The sequence below is a fragment of the Anolis carolinensis genome, unplaced genomic scaffold (genome assembly GCF_035594765.1).
Source record: "Anolis carolinensis isolate JA03-04 unplaced genomic scaffold, rAnoCar3.1.pri scaffold_14, whole genome shotgun sequence".
In the NCBI taxonomy this organism is placed as follows: domain Eukaryota; kingdom Metazoa; phylum Chordata; class Lepidosauria; order Squamata; family Dactyloidae; genus Anolis; species Anolis carolinensis.
The window spans coordinates 12,436,508-12,457,824 of NW_026943825.1; the positions used below are offsets into that span (position 1 = coordinate 12,436,508).

Below are 21,317 nucleotides of genomic sequence, written 5' to 3' on the forward strand. Positions count from 1 at the left end.
TTACAGTAGAGTCTCACTTATCCAACATAAACAGGCCGGCACAACATTGGATAAGCAAATATGTTGGATAATAAGGAGGGATTAAGTAAAAGCCTATTAAAAATCAAATTAGTTTATGGTTTTACAAATTAAGCACCAAAACATCATGTTATACAACAAATTTGACAGAAAAAGTAGTTCAATGTGCAGTAATGCTGCGTAGTAATTACTGTATTTACGAATTTAGCACCAAAATATCACGATCTATTGAAAACAATCCAGAACGTTGGATAAGCGAGTGTTGGATAAGTGAGACTCTACTGTATTTGCATTTTTTATTAATTTTATTGTAAGATATATTTTTATTTATTATATTTTATTATTTTCTTGTATTATTTTTAGTTATTTTCTGTTATTATAGTATTTTATTGTATTAATTTTTTAGTGTTTTTAATTATTTTTTATTGGGTTGCTAGGAGACCAAGTTGGAGGAGCTTAGCCTTCTAACTGGCAGCAATTGGATAAAAGTAATTATTCCTCTCTCTCTAATTAGGACTTTATTTTTCTTTTCTTTTTGTTGTATCAACCTAGAGGCGTGGATGATGGGTTATGTTGTCAAATTTCAAGGTTGGGGGGCCTGTAGTTTTGTTGTTTTGTGGGTCGCCGTGATGCCATCACTCTTTTATATATATAGATATACGGAGCCCCGGTGGCGAAGTGTGTTAAAGCACTGAGCTGCTGAACTTGCAAACCGAAAGGTCCCATGTTCGAATCCTGGGAGTGGAATGAGCGCCCGCTGTTGCTCCAGTTTCTGCCAACCTAGCAGTTCGCAAACATGCCAATGTGAGTAGATCAATAGGTACCGCTCCGGCGGGAAGGTAACGGCGCTCCATGCAGTCATGCCAGTGGCCACATGACCTTGGAGGTGTCTATGGACAACGCCGGCTCTTTGGCTTAGAAATGGAGATGAGCACAAACCCACAGAGTCGGACACGGCTGGACTTAACATCAGGGGAAACCTTTACCTTCACAATATATATATCTATATATATAAAAGGGTAATGAAGTTTCGGCCTAGGACAAAACAACAAAACTACACATCCCAGAAACACTAAACTTGGCAGCACAACCCCTCATCCATGTTGTTCATACAACAAAAAGAAAAGAAAAATAAAGTCCTAATTAGAGGGAGAGGAATTTCTGCCAATTTCTGCCAGTTAGAAGGCTAAGCTCCGCCCACTTGGTCTCCTAGCAACCCACTCAGCCCAGGGGACAGGCAGAGTTAGGCCTCACGTAGGCCTCTTCCACACTACCTATAAAATACAGATTATCTGATTTCCCATAACACCATACTTCGCCACAGCAACGCGTGGCCGGGCACAGCAAGTGTGTGTGTGTGTGTGTGTGTGTGTGTGTGTGTGTATGTATATGCATCTATGCATCTATCTATCTATCTATCTATCTATCTATCTATCTATCTATCTGATAAGGTCACCTCTAAATAATGGAACGAGGAACAATCTTCTATCTATCTATAAAAATAATAGTCGATACATATGTATATGTATTTTCTATCTATGTATCTGATAAGGCCACCTCTAAAGGATGGAATGGGGGATAACTATCTATCAACCTATCTATCTAAATAAATAAAAGTCAATATATGTATGTATCTAATAAGACCACCTCTTAAAAACTGAACAAAGGACAACCATCTATCTGTCTGTCTGTCTGTCTGTCTGTCTGTCTGTCTATCTATCTATCTATCTATCTATCTATCTATCTATCTATCTATCTATATGATAAGGCCTCCGCTAAATAATGGAATGAGGGACAACTATCTATCTATCTATCAAAATAATAGTCAAAATATCTATCTATCTATATGATAAGGTTACCTCTAAAAGATGGAATGAGGGACAATTACCTGTCTCTCTATCTAAAAGTCTCTCTATCTATCTATCTATCTATCTATCTATCTATCTATCTATCTATCTATCCGATAAGGCCACCTCTAAATAATGGAATGAGGGACAACTATCTATCTATCGCTCTATCTATCTAAATAAATAAAAGTTTATCTATTTATATATCTATGTATGTATTTGATAAGGTCACCTCTAAAGGATGGAATGAGGGATAACCATCTATCTATCTATCTATCTATCTATCTATCTATCTATCTAAATAAATAAGTCAAAATATATGTATTTATGTATGTTTGTATATATATTTTTTCAAGATGACTTCCACATCTAGAGAGCCCTGTGACTCGCATCCCAGATAGATCTGGACCACACGTGGCTCACACACACCCATCATGACCAACTTAAAATACAGATGGTGTTGAAGGGGATACAAGTTGGAGTCCATCCACATCCAGAGACCCACGTCAGGGCCTCCGATGATGGATCTGGAGCAAACTGGGCACACATACCCAGTGTGATTAACTTTTAAGTACAGGCCATGCCCACATTATGAGCGAGACCAGTTCTGTAGGTTTGTTCTCAAGTTGCATTTGTATGTAACTCAGAAAAGGTACATTTTGAAGTATAACTCCAGCCAAACACACACACATATATATATATACCCTGTTTCCCCGAAAATAAGCCAGTGTCTTATATTAATTTTTGCCCCCAAAGATGCGCTAGGTCTTATTTTCAGGGGATGTCTTATTTTTCCACAAAGATGAATTCACATTTATGGTTGAATTTTTTAAAATGAAAATTTATTATCTACTGGACAGTAGTTGTCATCACAAAACAGCATAACCAAACTGTGAATTCTTTCAAGAATGTCTATATTATATTTTATTGCTATACTGTTTTAAAATTACTGTTTTAAATTTCTGTTCGTATGTAAATTTATGCTGTTGTTGGGCTTATCCCTGTGTAAGCTGCCCTAAGTCCCTTCTGGGAGATGGAGTAAAGTTATTATTATTTCTTGTTGCTACCTTTATTTCCATGTACAACAATCTATGGTATGTACATTTACCGATCCTGCATGCTTCCAAACAAAAACTTTACTAGGTCTTACTTTCGGAGAAGGCCTTATATTTAGCAATTCAGCAAAACCTCTACTAGGTCTTATTTTCTGGGGATGTCTTATTTTCAGGGAAACAGGGTAGATTAGCTTTGGATAGCACAGGGAAGGGTTGGATTAGGGTTAGGTTGGGTTTGTTTTGCATGCATGTTTCCAAGGGAGGGGGGATCCCAAAATCCAAGAAAAGGTGAAAGATACCTGCGCTGTTCCTACCAGGAAGAGGATCTTAACCAGGCTCCCATCCACTTCCTCCACGCGGGACTTCCACCAGGTCCCTTCCCACTCGGTCTTGATCTGCTGGCCGCTCTTCAGCAAGACCATGGGGCGGTTGGGGTAGGCCGTGATGTAGTCCTCAATGAAGTCCCGGCAGGAGATGTCCTCAATGTCCTCCCAGGATTTCTTCACTGATAAGGAAATGTGACCATTATGGATAGAATAGGGGTTGACACTATATAAAACATATAATACGGTATACATACACACACACACACACACAATCCATCCATATACATACATACATACATACATACATACATATATATATATAAATAAAAGTCAATGTTTGTATGTGGGTATGTATGTATGCGGGTATGTGGCAGCTTTCTGATTGGCCACCATTTCCACAGGCCACTGAGAACACCAGAAATGACGGATCTGGCCCAAACTTGACACATTTAACCCCCATGAGGCACTTTATGGCCTGGTGCTGTTTGGGGGAGGATGGACCAAGGATGATGGGATTTGCAGTACTTTCAAACACTTTAACTCCCACAGACTACTGCAATGCCCACCAATAATGGAAATGGACCAAACTTGGCACACAGAACCCCTGTGGCCCCCTTTACGTCCTGATGTATATTGGGGCAGGATGGACCAAGGATGATGGAATTTGCAGTACCTTCCCTCACTTCTTAAGACCACAGCAACTGCCACAAATCACAGAACTGAACCAAACCAGGCACACAGATCCCAAATGACACACTTCACATGCTGCAGCAGTTTGACGGAGGATGGACCAAGGATTATGGGATTTGCAGTACCTTCATTCAATTCACCTCCCACAAACCCCTGTGATGGCCATGAATGACAAAACTGTATCAAACTTGACACGCACATGCAGGGTAGCCCACTTTACACCCTGGTGCAGTTTGGGGGGGGAGGGACAGTGGATGAGGGGACTTGCAGTATGTTCACTCATATCCCGAGACCACTGTCACCGCCATCAATGTCTCATCAAGACCAAACTTGACACAGAGAACACCCATGACTCACTCTACACCCAGGTGCAGTTTGGAGGACGATGGACCATGGACGATGGGACTTCCAATACCTTCACTCACTTCCTGAGAGCACCGCGACCCACACAAATGACTGATCAAGACCAAACATGGTACATGGAGCCCCCATGACCTACTCTACATACTGGCTCTGTTTGCAGAGGGATGGACACTGGACGATGGGACTTGCATATGGGAGTTGGAGCTCACCCGCACCCACTGAACCCAGCTGACATTGGATATAGGCTACACTTGGAACACAGGCAAACAATGCCTTTCTCAAATGACCCGGGCATCGCCGGGTCTCCAAGCTAGTATATAATAAAAGTCAATGTTTGTATGCGGGTATGTATGTATGCGGAATATGTGACAGCTTTCTGATTGGCCGCCACTGTCACAGGCCACTGTGACCACCAGGAACGACAGACCTGGCCCAAACTTGACACGCTTAACCCCCATGACGCACTTTACGTCCTGGTGCCGTTTGCGGGACGATGGACCATGGGTGATGGTATTTGTAGTACTTTCAATCGCTACGATTCCCACAAGCCACTCCAAAGCCCGCCAGTGACGGAACTGGTACACAGAACCACCATGAACCCCTTTCCATCCTGGGGCAGATTAGGGGAGGATGAACCAAGTAGCTTCACTCACTTCTTGCTCTGGGAGTTGTAGTTCACCCTTATACAGACAGCACTGAACCCAGCCGACTTCAGATCTGGACCAAACTTGCCACACAAGTTTCTCAAAATACCCGGGCACCACCGGGTCCCCAAGCTAGTATTATATATAGCATGGTCAGAGCTAAACGAAAATTGTCTTACTGCCACCCCACCCCTACCATATCCAAGCCACAACACACCAATTTGGGAATAAATGAGCTCAGGGATACTCACAAGGCCTGCAGATCAAGTAGAGCTCTGGCTGGACCACATAGGAGGCATAGCCATCGTCAAAGAAGATGAGAAACCTAGAAGGGAAGGAGGACAGCAAAGGTGACATCCAAGCTTGTTGTGGACACAAGGATTGGCATGAAAGCTTCAGTAGAGACCCCTTTTCCCCATGAATTTCTCTTCCAAGGGGCAGATTTCTCACTTCCTGTTATCTCATTCCCACTCTTAACTAGGGGTCTTTTGAAAGTCGGATGTTTGTAAACAAACATTGGGGACTGCCTGCATTACATTGTTTACAAAGGCTGCCAATCTTCTTTAAATCTGGGGAGGGGGTCTGGCAATTGCACCAGCGAAGTCCTTAGCAATGCCTCCCTCCTGACCTCATCTTGTTCTTGGCGTTGGGCGTCTCGGCCACGATCCCGGCGTAGAGCCAGACCTGGTTCCCGTCCTTGTACTTGGCCACCACGCGGCTCCCAACGTGGAGCTTGTCGACGGGCGGATGAGCGTCGTAGGCAATGTGGTTCCCTGACAACAGGCTCTTGCCCTTGTTGTCGAACTTCACTTTGTACTTCTTCCCCGGCCCTGAAGACGGAAGGAAGGGTGGCGAAAGGAAAGGGTTACTACAAGTCAGCACCAGCGGACTTGTAGTGAAAACTACAAGTCCTTTTAGCCAATGTTTGTACATATTTTAGGATATTAATTAATTAATTAATTAATCAAACTTATATGCCGCCACTACCCTAGAGCTCGGGGCGGCTTACAAGAGCAGGCTAAAATCTATAAATTTAAAAATAGCAGTAACAAAAATCAAAAGCCTGCCGAAACAGGTGCGTCTTACATGCCCTGCGAAAGGATGATAAGTCCCGTAAGGCACGGTCTTCAGATATTATATGGGTTTTAAATCTATATATATAAAAGAGTGATGGAATCCCGGCGACCGACAAAACAACAAAACTACAGGCCCCCCAACCTCGAAATTTGACAACACAACCCATCATCCACACCTCTAGGTTGATACAATAAAAAGAAAAGAAAAATAAAGTCCTAATTAGAGGGAGAGCAATAATTGTTTTTATCCAATTGCTGCCAGTTAGAAGGCTAAGCTCCACCCTCTTGGGCTCCTAGCAACCCACTCAGTGCAGGGGACAGGCACAGTTAGGCCTCACTTCGGCCTCTTCCACAGATTATCTAATTTTCACTGGATTATATGGCAGTGTAGACTCAAGGCCCTTCTACACAGCTATATTACCCATTTGTAATCTTATATTATCTGCTTTGCACTGGATTATCTTGACTCCGCACTGCCAGATAATCCACTACAGCTGTGAAGAAGGGGCCTCATATAATCCAGTTCTAAGCAGATAATATAAGATTATCAATATACAGTAGTCTCACTTATCCAACATAAACAGGCCGGCAGAACGTTGGATAAGTGAATATGTTGGATAATAAGAAGGGATTCAGGAAAAGCTGCTTAAACATCAAATTAGGTAATCATTATACAAATTAAGCACCAAAACATCATGTTATACAACAAATTTGACAGAAAAAGTAGTTCCATGCGCAGTAATGCTATGTAGTAATTACTGTATTTACGAATTAAGCACCAAAATATCACAATGCATTGAAAACATTGACTACAAAAATGCGTTGGATAATCCAGAACGTTGGATAAGTGAGTGTTGGATAAATGAGACTCTACTGCATATGGGTTTTAGTGTCCACAGCTTTGGATTTGTAATGTCAAAGGCTTGTTCTTAAAGTTAAAGATGCTGAAAGCGCTCATCCATTTCAGCCGAGATCCGCAACAGAGTGCCAAGAAGGGCCCACCTTTGCAACACAAGGATCAACAGGAAAACTCATGGCACCCACCCACGGTCTGGATGGCGATGAGGGTGCCCTTGTGCCAGGTCTTGGTCCGCTTCTTGCCCAGCACTCGGTCCCCAACGGTCAGGTCTCCCTCCTGCATGAGCTCGCAGCCGGGATTCACCGATTGAGATCCTGTGACAAGCGGAGATAGGAAGCAATGAGAAAAGAGCTGCATAAGGCTGGCATGTCCCAAGGAGACTTTGGCCAGCTATATCACCCCACCAGTGTCCCTCCTCACACAAAAAAATCTATTATTATTATTATAAGTATGACACAGCAAACAAGATAGACATGCTGGATTTCACAAAATCACAAGTCAAACACTTCCCAAGTGTCTAGGACTGTGTGATGTATTTTCGATGATGCGTGCAGATCCCAGTAGGGTGGCCTTTTGCAGTTGGCAGATCGTGATTTTGTCAATGTCTATTGTTTCCAAATGCCGGCTGAGATCTTTTGGCACGGCACCCAGTGTGCCCATCACCACCGGGACCACCTGCACTGGTTTCTGCCAGAGTCTTTGAAGTTCAATCTTGAGGTCCTGATAGCGGCTGAGTTTTTCCTGTTGTTTTTCGTCAATGCGACTGTCACCTGGGATGGCGACGTCAATGATCCAAACCTTTTTCTTTTCCACAACTGTGATGTCTGGCGTGCTGTGTTCCAGAACTTTGTCAGTCTGGATTCAGAAGTCCCACAGTATCTTTGCGTCCTCATTTTCCAATACTTTTGCAGGTTTGTGATCCCACCAGTTCTTTGCTGCTGGGAGGTGGTACGTGAGGCATAAGTTCCAATGAATCATTTGGGACACATAGTTGTGCCTCTGTTTGTAGTCTGTCTGTGCGATTTTCTTACAGCAGCTGAGGATATGATCAATGTTTCCTCAGCTTCCTTGCACAGTCTGCATTTTGGGTCATCAGCTGATTTTTCGATCTTGGCCTGAATTGCCTTTGTTCTGATGGCTTGCTCCTGGGTTGCAAGGATCAGGCCTTCTGTCTCCTTCTTCAGGGTCCCATTTGTGAGCCAGAGCCAGGTCTTCTCCTTATCAGTTTTTCCTTCAATTTTGTCAAGGAACTTTCCATGCAATGTTTTGTTGTGCCAGCTGTCAGCTCTAGTTTGTAGTGCGGTTTTCTTGTACTGGTTTTTTGTCTGCTGTGCTTTGAGGAGTTTCTGATGTTTGACTTCAATCAAAGCAGGTTCTTCACTTTGCTTTATATATTCTGCCAGGGCATGTTCTTCTTCTTTGACTGCTTGATTTACTTATTATTATTATTATTATTATTATTATTATTATTATTATTATTATTATTTTATTATGACACAGCAAACAAGATAGATATGCTGGATTTCATATCACAAAATCACAAGTCGAACACTTCCCAAGTGTCTAGGACTGTGTGATGTATTTTTGGATGATGCGTGCAGATCCCAGTAGGGTGGCCTTTTGCAGTTGGCAGATCGTAATTTTGTCAATGTCTATTGTTTCCAAATGCCGGCTGAGATCTTTTGGCACGGCACCCAGTGTGCCGATCACCACCGGGACCACCTGCACTGGTTTCTGCCAGAGTCTTTGCAGTTCAATCTTGAGGTCCTGATATTATTATTATTATTAGAAGAAGAAGAAGAACTCTAAAACCGGAAAAGACCCTAAGGGCCATCCAGTCCAACTCCCTTTTAGCCAAGCAGGACACCATCAAAGCCCTCCCAACAGATGGCCACCTAGGATCTGTTGATGATTAATAATAGCGATAACAATAATAGAAGAATCCTAGAACTTAGAATTGGGAGAGACCCCAAGGGCCATCTAGTCCAACTCCTTTCTGCCAGGCAGGAAGGCACCATCCAAGCCCTTCCAGCAGATGGCCATCAAGCCTCCGCTTCGAAACTTTCAGAGAAGCTAAGGGGTCACTAGATCAATCACCCAGTGAGCAATTTGAGATTTTGGAATTCAGAATCCCAGATAAGCAATATTCAAGCTGTACTGTTTTTCAACCACTCGCTGTCCATCCAGTTCTAGTAATGCCCTACAAAGCTACAGGCCCAAAAGGCTTCAAATGCGGTGAAGATGCTCACATATACTAGTCCTTTTGAAGTCTGGAATTTATTATTCCCAACCCTGGGAAGACTATGTCTTCCACTCCATTGCCAACCCAAGGCCGACCTACCTCTCTGAGAGTCCAAGCCGCCCGACTTTTTGTTCACCGCGTCCATGAACTTCTGGACGTCCTGTGCCGACTTCCTCATGGCCGCCATGGCCTCGCGGAGCTGCGGAGAGACGGAAGCGGCACGGCTCTGCGGCTTTAAGAGGCTTAAATGGGACTCGGCTTTTGAACATTTTGAACATTTGAACAAGTTCAACATCTCACAGAATCATAGAGTGGGAAGAGACCCCAAGGACCATCCAGTCCAACCCCCTGCCATACAGGAAAACACAATCAAAGCACTCCCGACAGATGGTCATCCAGTCTCTGCTTAAAAGCCTCCAAGGAAGAAGTTTCCAGCAGACTCCGAGGCAGAGGACTGGAAATAGCAACCTCTCAAGCCTTTCACTATTTATTTGTTAATGTATATATTTGTTAATCTGTATTCTATGTGTATGTTGATTTGCTAGTTTCGTCCGGGAGGCGTTACTGAGCATGTTCAGACTCAGGACTCCATTTTGTAGTCAGTCTGCTTTTACACCTCAGTGGAGATGGATGCATCTTACTGTTAGGACTTCAGTAGAGAAGTATGACTTATGGCAGTGATGGCCAACCTATGACACGCGTGTCAGCACTGACACGCCTAGCCATTTTTGCTGACACACTGCTGCATGCAGATTGATTGGATGACTATGTCTTTTGTGGCCAAATTTGGTGTAATTTGGTCCAGTGGTTTTGTTGTTTACTCCATGGGAATTATGCACATTATATTTATATATATATATTTTATAATTCTATTATTATTCTATTATTATTGTAGTATATTATCATATTATTGCCATTATATTATTATTATATTATTCATTATTCATGACTACACTGAAACTAGAATAGAGAGAAATCAGTGTGGAAACTGCAAGAGGTACCATAGATGGAAATAATGGTAGTCTGGCTTTGAAGCTGCAAGGCTGTTCAGTGTTAATCAAGGTGGGCCACAAAGGGGTTGATATACCGTATTTTTTGCTTTATAGGACGCACTTTTTTTCCCCAAAAAATAGAGGGGAAAAGTCAGTGCGTCTTATAAACGCAATGTGCCCATTCTCCCTTCCTGGATGCGTCGGCAGACGCATTCCTGGATGCGGCAGACGCATCCAGGCAGAGAGAATGGGGCGCGCGCACGCACACATCGCCCCACATCGCTTCCTGAGGAGAGGGAAGCCTCTCTGTGTCTGTCCTTTTCCTTCAGCCTCAACTTAACCCTTGAAGAAGAAGGAGGAGAGGGAAACAACCCCAGCCTGAGCCTCCCTCTCCCTTCGCCTCAACTTTCCCTCTTCCTTGCTTCCTTTCTTTTCGGCTGCCAGACAATCTCCTCCGCGCTGCCCTCTCTCCTTCCCTTCTTTCTCTTTCTCCGGCTCCTCCCAAAGCGAGGAAGAACTCCCCCGAACTTAAGGACCTTCATTCATTTCGCCCGGACACAGAAAAAGGGAAGCCAAGGCATGGGGCGCGCGCACGCACACATCGCAGAGAGAATGGGGCGCGCAGAGAGAATGGCGCGCGCGCACGGCACACATCGCCCCATTCTCCCTTCCTGGATGCGTCTGCCGACACATCCAGGAAGGGAGAATGTGCCCATTCTCCCTGCCTGGACGCAGATCTGGATCTGCGTCCAGGCAGGGAGAATGGGGCGATGTGTGCCGTGCGCGCGCTCGCACGGCACACATCGCCCCATTTTGCCCTTAGTTCCTGGATGCGTCTTATCATCCGGTGCGTCCAATAAAGCGAAAAATACGGTATGTGTGGAATAACGTGCAGTGTGGTAGAAAGAACTGTTGTCTGGTTGAGGCAGGTGTTGCCATGGCTCTCCTTGATTAGCATTGAATGGAGCCCCCAGATGGCGTAGTGGACTAAGTGACTGGAAGGTTGGGTTGCTGACCTGAAAGTTGCCAGGTTCGAATCCCACCTGGGGAGAGTGCGGATGAGCTCCCTCTATCAGCTCCAGCTCCATGCGGGGACATGAGAGAAGCCTCCCACAAGGATGGTAAAACATCAAAACATCCAGGCGTCCCCTGGGCAACGTCCTTGCAGACGGCCAATTCTCTCACTCCAGAAGCAACTTCGGTTGCTCCTGACACGAAAAAAAAAATTAGCATTGAATAGGCCTGCAGCTTCAAGGTCTGCCTGGTTAGTACTTGGAAGAATCCTTTACTGGGACGTGTTAGCTGGGCCTGGTTGTTTCCTGTGTGGAATTCCCCTGTGTTCTGAGTGTTGTTGTTTATTTAGTGTCCTGATTTTAGAGATTATATTGTTGTGTATTGTTATTAGAGCACAGTAATGATTATACATTATATTGCTAATGTTATATGATTTGCCTGGAACAGGATTATATGAGGCCCCTTCTACACAATGGTTTAAAATTCACACTGAAGTGGTGATTTTTTTTTTGTTTTTTGGTTGGTTTTTTTGCTGTGGCCTAGGTGGCAGCCTGGCTTTGAAGCTGCAAGGCTATTTAGTGTGAATCAAGGTGGGTCAGAAAGGGGTGCATTCCGGTTTTTGGGGTTTTTTTGGCCCCATGGAGGTTAGGGATGTGTAGTTTGTTTGTAAGAACGTAGAGACGTGGATGAGGGGTTGTGTTGTCAATTTTCTAGGTTGGGGGGCCTTTAGTTTTGTTGTTTTGCCCGGTGGAGCGATGCCATTATCCTTTTATATATATAGACTAGCTGTGCCCGGCCACGCGTTGCTGTGGCAAAGTATGGTGGTATGGGAAATAAAGTATTGAGGAATTGGTGGTAGTTAAGGTAAAGGGTAAAGCTTTTCTCCTGACATTAAGTCCATTATAAATGGGTTATATAGCTGTGTGGAAGGGCCTTGAGTCTACACTGCCATCTAATCCAGTTAAAATCTGATAATCTGTATTTTATAGGCAGTGTGGAAGAGGCCTAAGTGAGGCCTAACTCTGCCTGTCCCCTGGGCTGAGTGGGTTGCTAGGAGACCAAGTGGGCAGAGCTTAGCCTTCTAACTGGCAGCAATTGGATAAAAACAATTATTCCTCTCCCTCTAATTAGGACTTTATTTTTCTTTTTTGTTGTATGAACATAGTGGCATGGATGAGGGGTTGTGCTGCCAAGTTTAGTGTTTTTGGAATGTGTAGTTTTGTTGTTTTGTCCTAGGCCGAAATTTCATTACCCTTTTATATATATATATAGATAGAATGATTATTATTATTATTATTATTTTATTTATTTTATTATGACACAGCAAACAAGATAGATATGCTGGGTTTCATATCACAAAATCACAAGTCGAACACTTCCCAAGTGTCTAGGACATTATTATTATTATTATTATTATTATTATTATTATTAGCAAATGTAAGGCACTAGTGCAGGCATGGGCAAACTTTGGCCCTCCAGGTGTTTTGGACTTTAGCTCCCACAATTCCTAACAGCTGGTAAGTTGGCTGGGATTTCTGGGAGTTGAAGTCCAAAACACCTGGAGGCCCAAAGGTTGGGAACTACCAATCTAAAAACTAAACATCTTTTGATGTAGTCCAAAATCCCTCCCCCGACCCCCTTCTATCTCCATAAACTCACCAGCGATTGATCCTTTGCCATTTTGTTGCTTGTGTCCGCTACAATGAAAAAGAAAAAAAGGAAATACGTAGTTACATGTTATCCGCAACCAGAGCAGTAACCGCAGTTTTAGATTAGAAGTTTCTAATGCTAGCAGTAGAACAACTGAGTTCCAGCAATTCAGGAACACAGCCAAGCTTTAAAAAGTTATTAAAAGATTTTATTCCAAAAAAAATACATATCTACATAGGGAAGTAAAACTGAGCCTATCTAACTAACTAACTAACTCACAGCAGACATCTTGCCTCTCTCCATGCTCACAGAAGGGCTCTATGTGCTTAGAAAAAGAGGCCTGTCCCTGAGCAGTATCAATATAATATTATAATATTAATAATATTATTTTGTAATACAATATAATACTATAATACAATATAATAATGTTAATTATATATTATATATTACATGTAATATAAATAATATTACAACATATTGATATAGTACAATATAGTAATTTATTGCCAGTATTGTGTTATGGTTGAGCCTTATGGCTCCAATTCTGGGAGACGTGGTCGTAAGACTCCTCGAGAGTCAGACTCTCTTGAGGAGCGAGAGAGGAAACGGCTGCGGGACTTATTTGCAGAACCAACAGACGAAGATGCCTTTGAGGGTTTTACCGAGGGAATGGAGGAGGAGGTGGTTAGCTCAGAGGAGGATGACATGGAATGGACTCGTGGGAGGGAGGATTTGGGTGTTCCTGGTAATGATAGCATGGGAAGCGACTGGCGGGTTGCAGGATCGGACCCGTGGACGAGTTGGAGGGATGGAACGGGATCCACAGCTGGGGATGCTGTGGGGCGTAGTCAAAGATGTTTTAGCTCTGATGAGGATGATGATGATGAGGCACCTGGAATTAGGGGAGCAGCTGATAGCGATGAGGAGTTGTAAACTGGCATAAAATGGGGTTTTGAATCCAGGGCTAATTGCGTTGGGCAAGGTAATCTGGACGGACGCTTGGGCTCTTGTTGGGAATTTCCTGAAGACGGGTGTGTTTCGTTTGCTGAATACGTAAGTTACCAAGGACATTGGGCATAGACGGCGGGAGGAACTGTGTGGGCTTTTGTTGTGCAACCTGTGTTTAATCTTATTAGCTTGGACCTCCGTCGTCTTCTTGACGGACACTATTTACCTACTCTGGATTGACGCTGGACTGACTGACCGACTGACTACGACCTTGGACTATCCTTTCTGTGGCTATCGGTGGAATTCGTGGAACCTTAGACGCCTGCACCTGGCTATCGACCTCGGACCGGATTGGGACCCCGCTGACCGCTGCAACCCTGATTGATGTATTTGGACCCGGAGTTCGCCCGCTGCACGGAGGAGTAACAACTTAGTTACTCAACCACAGCTGTTGAGTAGCAGAGAGGAATCTGCTGCCAGTATTTATGTTTTATTGAATCTTTGTTTACCAGCTTTTGTTTGTTTAAAGTGCCAGGCTGAAGTAAGCATTTTTGGTTTAACCCGGATTAAACTCCTGTTTAATCCGGTTTATCTTTTGAACCGTTTTTGAGTGACTTTTCATATTGAAGGCGAGTGTTTGCCTAGCCCTTTGTTTTTTACGAGCATTTTTGGTTCTGTATCTTTAATAAACTGTGTTGAATCTTATCTGGTGGCGTTCTGTCTGTGACATATTGTGCTATGCTAATAATATAATATTGTATGTAAATATAATTTGTAAGCCACTCTTGAGTCCCCTTCAGGGTGAGAAGGGAGGGATATAAATGTATGATATGAATATATTGCACAAGATTTCCCTAGCCTAAAATGATATATTTTAATATATTGGGTTTATGGTTCCTGTCCCCTTGATCTGGTCATGTAAGTGTGATTTATTGTTATAATTGTATTATTTTACTTTGTTTAATAATGTGTATTATGTTGTTATGTAATGTTTGTGTTGCTTTTATGACTGTAAACCGCCCTGAGTCCCATCCGGGAGATAGGGCGGTATATAAATAAAGTTTTATTTATTTATTTATTATTAAATAAATAAATAATATAACAAGCAAGGGATAGGAGAGAATAGAGCAACAGGCAGGCAGAGAAGTCAATAGAAGAAGAGCTTTCTCCTGCTATTCTATGTCCTTGATGAGGACTACAAGCTTGTGCAGGGGGTTATAGACATGTGATTGTACTGAGCATGTTCAGACTCAGGACTCCATTTTGTAGTCAGTCTGCTTTTACACCTCAGTGGAGGTGGATGCATGTTGCTGTTAGGACTTCAGTAGAGAAGTATGACTTATGTTGAGTTCCAACACTTTCCCCATAGCCTACACACAGAAAAACAACCCCATTCTGCAGTTGGTTCTGTTTACAAAGATGTGTAAGATGGGGGTGCAGCCCTCCTGGGAGGCCACTAACCTTCAACCATAGCCTGGCTCCCCATTGTGGGGTCTCTCTAACCTGAATCAATGCTCATAACGTCGTCATCATCGTCTTCGTCGGGGATCTCAATGACTTCCGAGGGTTTGGAAGAGGGGTCCTCCTCCTCCGAGTCAGTCTCATGATACTCCAGGCCCAGGTTGGCATAGACGTCTTTCAAGAGTACTTCACATTTATCCACAGCCCTGGGAAGGAAGGAAGGAAGGCCAAGTAAATTTGAAGAACTCTATCTTTGAGAATGCTTGAACCCTTTCCCTGTTGGTATAGATTTTGTTAAGTAAATTTTATACACAAGGGAAAAAAGGCTCTAAATAAGAGCCAGGATATTTCATGTGTCAAACTCATTTAATAATAATGATAATATTTCCATCGAAGGCCACATCTGCTTTATGATGGATGCCTCAAAGGGCCATTGAATCCAGTCTTTTGAACCTGAGCTTGTCTATTTGTATTTTAGAATGTTTTTATGAATGCTGATGTAAATTAATAATTTTAATCTGATTTATGTGTACTGTATAATTTTTATATGTGTGTTTATTGTAAGCTGCCCTGAGTCCCCTCTCAGGTGAGAAGGGTGGGATATAAATGTTGTAATAAATAAAAATAAATAAATATTTGACAAAAACTTAAAACATTTCAACAATAAACAAAATAATATAATGAACAATACATTAAAATCAAAGCAGATAAAATCAGAGTAATTAAACGCGAACCAGTGGGGACGGGTTTCATAAAGTGCTATATCATGGACATAAGTAACAGTGATAAAGTGCCGTACAGTTTTATAAACATAGAGAATTATTCTGATGACAACTCTACTGGGCCTTGTAAAACTACAGCTTCCATAATTCAATAGCATTGAGCCAAGGTAATTAAAGTGGATACGGTCTACAGCAGAGATGCACCCCAAGATTTTCCTTTGTTTTGCAGGAAGTTTTGGTGCTCTAACACTTCTGTGAAGAGATTCTAAGCAGGCGGGGACTATAATGCGCACCTTTTTTTGACTGCTGCACATTACATTCGGCAGCAAATATTTTTTCTGGTTTCAAGGTTTTGAAGATGGAAGTGCACCTTAGATTCAATGGTGCATTAGACTCAATGCGGGTAATCGAATCTGTCAATACTCAAATCGGCAATGGAGACTCTCTCCTGACTTACTTGACAGCATTGTCAAGGAGCTCGTCCACGTAGGCCACCTCGGCCTCCTTCTGCTGCACCACTTCTTCCATGCGCTGCAGCTCCAGCTTCCGGCGCCGGACCTCCTCTGACTTCTCCAGCTCCTCGTCAATCATCTGCTTCAAGTCGTCCAGAGAGATGCCCAGCTCCTCCATCACCTCCCGCTGCAGCTCCATCATGTCCTCAGACTCCGCCATGGCGGTCGAAGCTGAAAGCATCCAGAAGGAGGCAACCAAATACAGGCAGTTACAGACAAAATGGGCTCTGTAGGTTTGTTCTTAAGTTGAATTTGCCTGTACATTGGAACAGGAACATTTTTAAGGGTAACTATGGCCAAGAACATATGTGTGTGTGTATATGTATATATGAGAAAATTATTAATAATAATCTCTTAATGTGGGCGAGGTCTTTGTTTTATGGATATATTCAAATATTTTGGCTTTTATTTAATTTATTGGAGTGACTGTGTGTTAAATGTGTTTTTAACTAATATTTTTACTGTTTATTGTTTAATCTGTCTATTTTGTTTTATTTTGTTTGCTCCATAATTGACGTGTCATTTATTTTGCATATACTGTATCTATTTTTTAACATGACTGATATTTTATACTGGTTTTTTACCGGTTATATTTTGCAAGCTCTGTTTTATACTCCATGCATCCTGCTTTTAATTGTGGAATTTTACAGTGTTTCTATAGATGCTTGGTTGATATTGTTACTTACGGTTTTTAAATGACTGATCTTATATACAGTAGAGTCTCACTTATCAAACACTCGCTTATCCAACGTTGTGGATTATCCAACGCATTTTTGTAGTCAATGTAGTCTATACATCGTGATATTTTGGTGCTAAATTCGTAAATACAGGAATTACTACATAGCATTACTGCGTATTGAACTACTTTTTCTGTCAAACTTGTTGTATAACATGATGTTTCGGTGCTTGATTTGTAAAATCATAACCTAATTTGATGTTTAATAGGCTTTTCTTTAATATCTCCTTATTATCCAACATATTCACTTATCCAACATTCCGCCGGCCCGTTTATGTTGGATAAGTGAGACTCTACTGTAGTATTTATTGTTGGGTTGCTGTGAGTTTTCCGGGCTGTCTGGTCATGTTCCAGAAGCATTCTTTTCTGACATTTTGCCCACATCTATGGCAGGCATCCTCAGAGGTTGTGAGGTCTGTTGGAAAACTAGGCAAGTGGGGTTTATATATCTGTGGAATTCCAGACAGGAAACAATCAGGGCCAGCTTTATTTATTTCATATCAAAAACATTGCATAAATTAGTATTAAAAAGATAAAAAAAATAGAAGGAGCACAAGTGACGGCGTTCCAAGCAGTCATGCCGGCCACATGACCTTGGAGGTGTCTACGGACAACGCCAGCTCTTCGGCTTAGAAATGGAGATGAGCACCAACCCCCAGAGTCAGACATGACTGGACTTAACGTTAGGGGGAAACCTTTACCTTTTTAAGTGACTAAATATCTTTTGACCAAAAATGGACAACAGTGATCGCATTGTCTGTAGCTTCAAACAATTCTTCCTCTGTACATGAGGCGGGACACTGCGGACATGCATACAGATGCAGAGTTGTTTGTTGGGCTCCACAGTCGCACAAGGTGGGGGATTATTTTAGTTAGTGCCATTTTGCCAGGTTGTCTTTTGATCTGCCCAATCCACAGATATATAAGCCCCACTTGCCTAGTTTTCCAACAGACCCCACAACCTGTGAGGATGCCTGCCATAGACGTGGGCGAAACATCAGGAGAGAATGCTTCTGGACACAGCAACCCAGTGATTCCAGCCATGAAAGCCTTCCACAACACACTATACAGAGTAATCATCAGCAACCAAAGCAACACAAATCAACAAATTGTAGTCCAAAAACAAAAGCAACCATAATGCAATTTAATATTATGTATTTAAATATAGAATATATATATACTGTATATATATATATATATATGTATAAAAATAGAATATACCTATATGATATATTGTAGCAGTTCCTTTATTTTACATAGATTTATATACAGTCAAATATATATATATACTAGCTGTGCCCGGCCACGCGTTGCTGTGGCGAAGTATGGTGGTATGGGAAATAAAGTACAGTAGAGTCTCACTTATCCAACACTCGCTTATCCAACATTCTGGATTATCCAACGCATTTTTGTAGTCAATGTTTTCAATACATCGTGATATTTTGGTGCTAAATTCATAAATACAGCAATTACTACATAGCATTACTGTGTATTGAACTACTTTTTCTGTCAAATTTGTTGTCTAACATGATGTTTTGGTGCTTAATAAGTAAAATCATAACCTAATTTGATGTTTATTAGGCTTTTCCTTAATGCCTCCTTATTATCCAACATATTCGCATATCCAACATTCTGCTGGCCTGTTTATGTTGGATAAGTGAGACTCTACTGTATTGAGGAATTGGTGGTAGTTAAGGTAAAGGGTCCCCTGGGCTGAGTGGGTTGCTAGGAGACCAAGTGAGCGGAGCTTAGCCTTCTAACTGGCAGCAATTGGATAAAAACAATTATTCCTCTCCCTCTAATTAGGACTTTATTTTTCTTTTCTTTTTGTTGTATCAACCTAGAGGCATGGATGAGGGGTTGTGATGTCAATTTTCGAGGTTGTGGGGTGTTTACTTTTGTTGTTTTGTCCGCTGCCGTGATGCCATCACTCTTTTATATATATACTAGCTGTGCCCGGCCACGCGTTGCTGTGGCAAAGTGGTGGTGGTATTGGTTAAAAATTGTGTAATTTTTATTTGACGTTATTTGTATTTTTTTATAAATTTTATTGTAAGTTATCTTTTTATTATATTTTATTATTTTCTTGTATTATTTTTAGTTATTTTCTGTTATAGTATTTTATTGTATTAATTTTTTAGTGTTTTTTATTATTTTTATTGCGTTGCTAGGAGACCAAGTTGGAGGAGCTTAGCCTTCTAACTGGCAGCAATTGGATAAAAGCAATTATTCCCCTCTCTCTCTAATTAGGACTTTATTTTTCTTTTCTTTTTGTTGTATCAACCTAGAGGCGTGGATGATGGGTTGTGTTGTCAAATTTCGAGGTTGGGGGGCCTGTAGTTTTGTTGTTTTGTGGGTTGCCGTGATGCCATCATCACTCTTTTATATATATATATATATATTATGTATTGTTGTTGCATTCAATATTTCCTTTGAGGCAGGAGCACCTTCCCCCTGCATGGCTGACTCCCTCCCCAAAGCCAGGCCCTGCTCCCACCCTTGGGCCCCACTGCCTCCATGCAATTCCCTCCTTCCCTTCTTCCCAACGAAGACCCCCAACTCCAAACCCTTTCCCCCCAAAAAGCACTCACCTTTTCCCCCTCTGAGGGAAAAACAAGGGGCGGAATGATTTTCCCTGGAACCAATAAAGGGGGGAGGGGGCTTTAAGAGGACCGGAAACCCATTCAACGTGCTTCCGGGTGGGAACAAGCACCCCTCAACAAACCCAGAGGGCTCTCAAAGCATCGTGCGCATGCGCGGCTAGGAGACCAGGCAAACGCGATGTCCGTTTACTTACTACGCATGCGTCCAAGCATCGGGATCGTAGTACGCATGCGCAAGGAGAGAGAGAGAGAGAGAGAGAGACTCGCATTCCGGCGGGCTAGCAAGCAAGCGGGATGCTCGCTCCGGCTCGTAGTACGCATGCGCAATGTTCTAGTCCCCTCTCTCTCTCTCTCTCTCTCTCTCTTTTTAAAGAGCCAGTAGCTCCATTTAAAAAAATTGAATTGTTTGTTGCTTTTCTTTAAAAGCATTAAAGGAAAGCATGGATTTTTTAAGCTAATTGCAACCACAACATGGCAGTATAATAATAATAATAATAACTTTATTTTTATACCCCGCCCCATCTCCCCGAAGGGACTCGGGGCGGCTTACATGGGGCCAGGCCCGATAAAACAAACAAAACAGTAACAAAGCAATAAAACAATTATCCCAGTAAAAAACATCAACATCAATAAAAACAATTATTAAAATCAACAAGCAGGATACAGTGTTAAAAACAGGAGACTAATTCGTAGATCCCAGGCAAAATGCAGAGTGACACGAAATGGGAAAAGGAAATTTCACAGTTGGACAATAAAGTGCGGTATAAAATGGCAATATATAGATAGATAGAAAGGATTAGCTACTGGCCAATAGATATGTATGTACAGTAGAGTCTCACTTATCCAACATAAAAGGGCCGGCAGAACGTTGGATAAGCGAATATGTTGGATAGTAAGGAGGGATTAAGGAGAAACCTATTAAACATCAAATTAGGTTATGATTTTACAAATTAAGCACCAAAACATCATGTTAGACAACAAATTTGGCAGAAAAAGTAGTTCAATACGCAGTAATGCTATGTAGTAATTACTGTATTTACGAATTTAGCACCAAAATATCACGATGTATTGAAAACATTGACTACAAAAATGCGTTGGATAATCCAGAACGTTGGATAAGTGAGACTACTGTATTTTGTTGCTTTCCTTTAAAAGCATTAAAGGAAAGCATGGATTTTTTTAGCTAACTGCAACCACAAGATGGCGGTATATAGATAGAAAGGATTAGCTACTGGCCAATAGATATGCATGTATGCAGTACTCATATGCAACCACAAGAGGGGGGTATGCAGATAGAAAGGATTAGCTACTAGCCTATGAATAAATATGTCTGCAGTACACAGATGCAACCACAAGAATATATAGATAGAAAGGATTAGATACTGGCTGAAACCACAAGAGGCCGGTATATAGATAGAAAGGATTAGATTAGCTACTCACCTATATGAATGTATGCAGTACTCAGATGCAGCCACAAGAGGGCAGTATGTAGTTAGAAAGGATTAGCTACTGGCATGTGAATAAATATTTATGCTGTGCTCAGATGCAACCACAAGAGG

The 21,317-nt window shown here is 42.1% G+C and overlaps 1 protein-coding gene across 3 annotated transcripts in view; it reads right to left on the minus strand.

Moving 5' to 3' along the window:
* setdb1 (SET domain bifurcated histone lysine methyltransferase 1) overlaps nt 1–19,912 on the minus strand; it is a 54,241-nt gene extending 34,329 nt beyond the window's left edge. The window contains exons 1-9 of one of the 3 annotated variants that reach the window (XM_062964793.1): nt 19,747–19,912; nt 16,365–16,590; nt 15,228–15,391; nt 12,786–12,823; nt 9,220–9,352; nt 7,064–7,192; nt 5,572–5,773; nt 5,195–5,268; nt 3,235–3,425 (exon numbers count right to left, since the gene is read on the minus strand). In XM_062964793.1, the coding sequence (XP_062820863.1) occupies nt 3,235–3,425; nt 5,195–5,268; nt 5,572–5,773; nt 7,064–7,192; nt 9,220–9,352; nt 12,786–12,823; nt 15,228–15,391; nt 16,365–16,579 (1,146 nt within the window). In that variant the 5' untranslated portion in view covers nt 16,580–16,590; nt 19,747–19,912. Of the gene's footprint in view, nt 1–3,219; nt 3,426–5,194; nt 5,269–5,571; nt 5,774–7,063; nt 7,193–9,219; nt 9,353–12,785; nt 12,824–15,227; nt 15,392–16,364; nt 16,591–19,746 lie in introns of all 3 variants that reach the window. The other 2 variants (XM_062964794.1, XM_062964792.1) reach the window with 2 other exon arrangements.
* Nucleotides 19,913–21,317: the final 1,405 nt, after the last annotated feature.